The sequence below is a fragment of the Tupaia chinensis genome, unplaced genomic scaffold (assembly GCF_000334495.1).
Source record: "Tupaia chinensis unplaced genomic scaffold, TupChi_1.0 Scaffold000028_1, whole genome shotgun sequence".
Classification (NCBI taxonomy): Eukaryota; Metazoa; Chordata; class Mammalia; order Scandentia; family Tupaiidae; genus Tupaia; species Tupaia belangeri.
The window spans coordinates 5068591-5074590 of record NW_006159458.1 but is presented as its reverse complement, the minus strand read 5'-3'; the positions used below and the strand labels follow the sequence as shown (position 1 = coordinate 5074590).

The 6000-nt window shown below is 50.6% G+C and overlaps 2 protein-coding genes across 2 annotated transcripts in view; one reads left to right on the top strand and one right to left on the bottom strand.

Moving 5' to 3' along the window:
- Positions 1-2175, bottom strand: BHLHE41 (basic helix-loop-helix family member e41; the record flags this gene model as incomplete). The annotated part of the gene is given in 5 exon segments (XM_014587261.2): positions 1-252; positions 705-816; positions 1149-1256; positions 1582-1645; positions 1788-2175. Coding segments are annotated over 5 exon segments (598 nt in total), but the record flags the coding sequence as incomplete, so codon positions are not given.
- The window catches only part of SSPN (sarcospan), a 138202-nt gene that overhangs the window by 608 nt on the left and 131594 nt on the right, over positions 1-6000 (top strand). The window lies entirely within an intron of this gene.

Below are 6000 nucleotides of genomic sequence, written 5' to 3'. Positions count from 1 at the left end.
CGGCGGGGGGGGCTGCCGAGGGGGCGCCCGTGCCTTTGCTCAGAGGGACCTGTTGAGTCAACAGCTGGGGGGTGGGCAAGAACTTAGTAGCCACGGCGTGCAAGTGGTTGATCAGCTGGACACACCGCGGCTCCCTGGGTGTCCAGCTCTCAAACCGGGAGAGGTATTGCAAGACTTCTTTGGCGCATGTTTGAAATCCCGAGTGGAACGCATCCAAGTCGGACTGAATGGGCGATTTCAGAGATCGCTCCCCTAAGAGGAGGAAGGGCGTGGGGGTGGGGGACAGAGGAATGGAGGCAAGAAGAAAAATACCGACGTTAAAACATCTGCTTATCACGTGGGCCCTGCATTGACTAAAGTGATCTCGGTTTTTCCTCCGTAATCGAGTGATATAATCCACCGGGTGCTGAGAGAAGGGGGGGTGGCGGAGGTGGGGAGCAGGGGGGGCGCTCTCTTCCCAGCAGAAAAACCTAAGGAGAGAGGGCGCAACCGCCACTTTAAATAAAAATCTGATTCCTCCGAGTTCTGCTGAGAGCTTCTAGGATGCTTTGGGAAATAGGCACTCTCCAATAAAGAGAAAATATAAGCCATTTAACAAATGAGTGAGCCTGTGGGCCCACGGAAGAAGGTGGGGGTTTTAACACTGGTCCTCTGTGGGCTGCCCGGCTTCATCAGGGTAGGTTGGCCTCCCTGAACTGACTTACCATTCTGTAAAGCAATTATCTTCTGATGCTGCTGCTCCGTTAAGGCTGTTAAAGCTTTTAAGTGTTTCAAAGTTAATTCCAAGACTACAGCTTTCTCCAGGTGCCCCAGGGTCTGCAGTGGTGCAAAAGAAAAGGGGGCACTTGGTTACTTCACAACACATTTGGCTTGACTGGCTTTCCATTCATTCAGCACAAGCAACTTAAGGAAACGCTATGAAAAAAGTACTATTCTTAATACTTCTTGAGCTTTCCACAAGTCAGGTTATAAATGATTTCTTGCCTTTAGTAGGAGCACCTACTCTGAGTTGGTGGGAAACTGCACACTATAGCACAAGTTGTAAGTCAGGCATCCAATATTTACATTTATTCTTATATCTCTGGGAGTCGTACCAGGCTATTAACACGCCCTTGGAGAGCAGCAAAGAATGAAAATGTGCATCTTACTGTCAATTTCAGATGTTCAGGCAGTAAATCTTTCAGCTGAGCAATGCATTCATTAATTCGGTCTCTTCTCTTCTTTTCTATTAATCTGTGCGGCAATTTGTAGGTGTCCTTAATTATAGGAGAGTTGTGGAAGAGAAAAACAAAAAGCTAAAGCATTCAGTTACTGGGTTTACACCCCCACTCCCAAATAAAACGTACTATGTGATAAACTATGCCCAAGAAATCTCTTTCCTCTGGACTGTTCGGAAATGCAATTTAAATTCAGGTATGATGGTTAATATCCCCCTGAGAGTATCCAGCAAGCCACTTAAAATTCACAGTTGGGGAAGCTTAGGGGCCCGAATATATTTGCCGGCTGAGCTTCACTGTGAAATCAATGGCCCTAATTAACTATCCAGGCAGGTTATGGGAAACATCGGAAACTTACACTTACCTTGCTGTCGTCTCGCTTCATGCTTCTTTTGGGTTTACACAAATACAAAGAGGAATAGTCCAGTCTGCAAAACAGAAATCAGCATCAGGCACCCATTCCGGGAGGGGCTCTGCCCTCGCCCGCTCCATATCACTTTCTGGAGAAGGAAAAAAAAAAAAATCAAACAGAAGCCTAGACCGATATTCGTAAGGGTGCGTGCACCTTACCCTATAAAATCTCTATGTTCCAGTAACTGTCTCTCTTGCAAATGAGGAATTCCTTCGTCCATGTTCAACCGCTGTCCGTTTCCTCTCTTTCGATTTTTGGGGCTCTGTTCTCTAATCTGTGGGACGGTAGCCTTAGGAGATCTTGGGGGGATCTGTGCGTCTCCAGTCTCTCTCTCTCGCTCTCCCTCTTCAGTGCAGTGTTGAAAGTGTGAAGCAGTTGGTCCCCCCACACCGCGCTCGCTCGCCCTCTCGCACACACACGCACACACATGCACACGCACACTTGCGCCGGCCCCACTGCGCTGGTAGTTTGCTCTCACTCCGGGCAGTGTTTGGCCACAGGGCACGCGCGTCGCCGGCCAGACCAGCACCCAGCTCACGTGCGGAACGTACCATCCGCGGTCCAGCCCGGAGGGGGGCGGGGGAGGAGGGGCCGGGCCAGGAGGGGGCGTCGGGAAAAGGCGGTGAGGGAAGGCTAGCGGCGGGGGGGGGCGGGGACACCTGATCAGGGCAACCGGAAAGGAAAAACAACTCGGGCCAAGCTATTCATCTTCCCTAAGGCGTTACTGCCGCCAGCCGGGGGAGGGAGACGGGGTGCAGGGGTGCGGGGCAACCGGGCTTCCTTGACTCGGAAATGCGACTCCCTCCGCTCGCCCGTCATTACGGTGCAAGAACGTGAACGTAGCTTTTTGCTTTCCACCGATGTGCTGTTGGTTTGGACCAGCGAAAGGAAAGGGAATTCGCGGTGGGTAAACTTCAGTCCCGAAGGAAAATTTTGAGACTTGTTTGCTCACCGCTCAGGGCCTGGGGGGACCCCTTGGCGCTGGTTAGAGGTTGCTCCGAAAAGGGGCAATTTGAAACATACTCCCTGAAGGATTTAAGATAAATGAAAATATAGTCACTGGGTTAGCATGTCGCAATCCAAGTGTCTTTGGACGACACCGTGTCCCTTGGCCACCTAAACTTCCCGCAGCAGCCGGAATTGCGGTGCCACTAATCACAGCAGCTGATGACGACGTTTGGGGCCTCGAGTGCTCCCAGAGGAACGCGTCTGGGAGCGGGGGAAGGAGTGGGGGTAGAATGGTGAGGGAGGGTGACCCAAGAGGGGCTACCGCGGAGAAGCAATGCAGCATTTATCACTCGCCCGCTAAACTCTGCCACCCCACTGCGCCTCGGGTGGCGCTACGTGATTTTTCCCCTCCTCCCCCACCCCCATTCCCATCCCCCGTGCGATAAGCGACGCTGGGAGTGTGCAGAGCCCACGTTTACTACCGCTGGCACCTCCAAAGCCTCCCTCCTTAATCCTGTCTCAAACGGGTACCAGCACAGGGCCAGCAACGTGATCCGACCTGCCGCTGCTGCCACATCACTGCACGGGGAAGCCGTGCGCGCGCGCGCTCGCCCTCCCTGCAACCGCGGCGCTCAGCGCTGGGAAGCACAGGCCAGCACGAGCCGAGCTACCTTTCCCCGGAGCCTTCCCGGGAGCATGACTCACTGCTAGTGAGAGTTACCGGGAGGTGCCCGGAGATGCGCGCTGCCCACGCCGCCCTGCGCAGCTGGCGCAAGGGGCCTCTGGGGCCGGGGAAGGCGAGTCCTAGGGGACTCCCAGGTCTCCAGCCCCACTGCTGCCGCTGCTCGAGTCTGCTGGGGTGGGGTGGAGGGCAAATACAGTATTATTGATCTTTATGATATAAATTTAAGACCAGGGTTTTTCCTGTTCCGAGAGTAATATTTATATTCTCCCCGATGATCTTCGAAACATTATTGCCAGAGGCATATGAACCAGGAGAAGAAGGCAGAATGTGCATGCACCAGGGCGCAGCAAGGACTGGGGCGGTCGCTACGTGTCCCCCGGCCGCCCCGCCGGCCACGGTTCCGGGGACGGATCTGGGTCGCGGGAAGCGGCGGCTGGCAGGTCACGTGTCTGCGGTAGTCGCGTCTCCTCCCCGCCTCCAGGAGCCGCCCGGCCCCGGCGGCCGCCGCCTGCGCTGCTGCAGTCTCCCGAGCTCTGGGCGGAGACGCGCACCGCGTCTGGCTTCGTGACTCGGGCGGCGGCGGTGGTGGCCTGGGCTCACCCTGGCGTGAGGAGTCGCTCGCGGTCCGTTTAATTCCTCTACCTAGAGGGCCCTTTAAGGTCTCTCGACTTCCTCAAAGAGGGGGACGCATTTTGCAGTATTTGCAGTATTTAAATATTACTGAAAAAGTATTTTAAATGCTGGTTTTATTTCAAGCCTCGATTCGACTCTGACAGTTTTCAAGAGGTTAGGTGATTAATTCCCATTGATGGGAAAGGCACGCTGGAACCCTAAAAATGGCATATTCCTTGTGGTACTGTATCATTTTTTCCCTCTTGTTCTCAACTGACCAAAAAAAAAAGGGGGGGGGATGCTCTTGGGGTAGTACTATTAAAATACTAGCTCCCCTTATAGTTTTCTGGATGTTTGGAGTAGGAAGGGAGTGTAAATGTTTGCTCCAGAGCTAAGTTTCACTGGAAAATGATGACCGTATAGTAAGAATGAAATACAGACTGGCTCACTGCGTCTCGGCGGTGTCAGCAGAGCAGACGAGACACAGGCAGACATCTAGCCAAGGCGAGCCTTAGGGACCCAGAGTGCTCCGGAATCGAAAGCAAGTTGACACAGGAGGACCAGGAACGAGCCTGGAGGATCATGGGTGGGTGAAGGGAGCCGGTAAACACCGCATAATTCAGAGGGAGCCGGCTGGGGCTGCAAATGAAGCCGGTTCTGTGTCACTTGTTTCGTCCCCTCCCCCATCATTTCTGCCACAACCGTCCCTGTTTCTGAGACCAGCATTTTTGTTTTCTCTTTCACTCCTTTTCTTTCCTAATAGCTTTCTCAAGTTGGAAATGGGCTCTGGTCCAATTTTTGATCACCTTTACTATTCTTGGTCCTCTTTTTCCTTTTTTTTTTCTTTTTCACGCCCACCTTTTTATTCTTGTTTCTTTTTTTTCTTTCTCTCCTTCTCTACATATCTTTTGTCAAGTAAATACCTGCTTTTGCCCTTTCTCTTTAGTTTAGTTCTAGCAACTGTTTGCTTTTTTGACTTTTCTCATTAATCTTTTATCCTGGCGGCTCTTCTCACTACTAACGTCCCTTCAAATTGAGTCGTATTCCTTGTCTTTCTCAGACTGGTGACTTCTGGAATATTGGCACAGAATGCTCCTTTACTGCAGAGGGGTATAACAATGGTTCACAACTACAAAGCATTTACAGCCACAGAACCAGACACCATTCTAAGAGCGTTTCACGTCTTAGCTCATTAATCCTTTCCACATCTCTGTAAGGCAGGTGCTGTTACAGTTTCCAACCAACAGATGAAAAAAGTGAGATCAGCAAATGTGTTCAAGGTTCCAGAACCAGGACTTAAGCCCAAACGGTGTGCTCTGGGGTGCATGACGTTAACTAGTACTCCCTCAATGTGAATAGTGAAGGATAAGGCTAAGAACTTCAGTGTGTTCTTCTGTTTACTAGTGCAAGTGTACACATTTGTTGTGTACGTGTGTGTGAGAGAGAATCTATGTGTGGGATTTCACAAGAGAGATGGTGAAGGGAGAGATGTTAGCATTGGAAATAATGGCAGTGAAAGAAAAAAGGGACCAGCCTATGGCATGATAGTTAAGGTAGCTGGATCCCACATGGCCGACTATGCAGTTCGACTGCATGGTTTGAAAAACACACTGGGCACATGTATGTGTGTGCCTAAAATCCTGAGAGAAGGGAGGAGAAGAGACTGTGGTGGGGCCATTCTCTCTCTCTCTCTCATGCATGTGCTCTATAGCAAACTTAAAAAAAAAAAAAAAAGTATGACAAAAAAGCTAGGTCTTAAGGACCAGATGATGGTAAAGGGGTAAAATGTGACACTCTAAAAGGCAGTTTCACGTGGGAATGTTCCCCTGAAGTCTGAAAACTTCCCTGAAGCCTGCAAGGAAATACTCAGTACTTTTCTGAGTATGCTCGGCACGCACTTGCCCATGAGCTGAGCTGGCTGAAGGCTGGGGGTGGATAGTGGTGTCAAGACTTGGTTGGGTCCAGATTCATGGAAAAATATAAATAAAATAAACTTCAAAAAAAATTAAAAGATGGGTGATATTCCTTTGCCTTCTAGATCAGTCATTTGGCATCTAATACTTCAAATATATTGATTTAAATCCAAATATGCTAATCAGTTGTTATAATTTAACAGTGGTGGATGA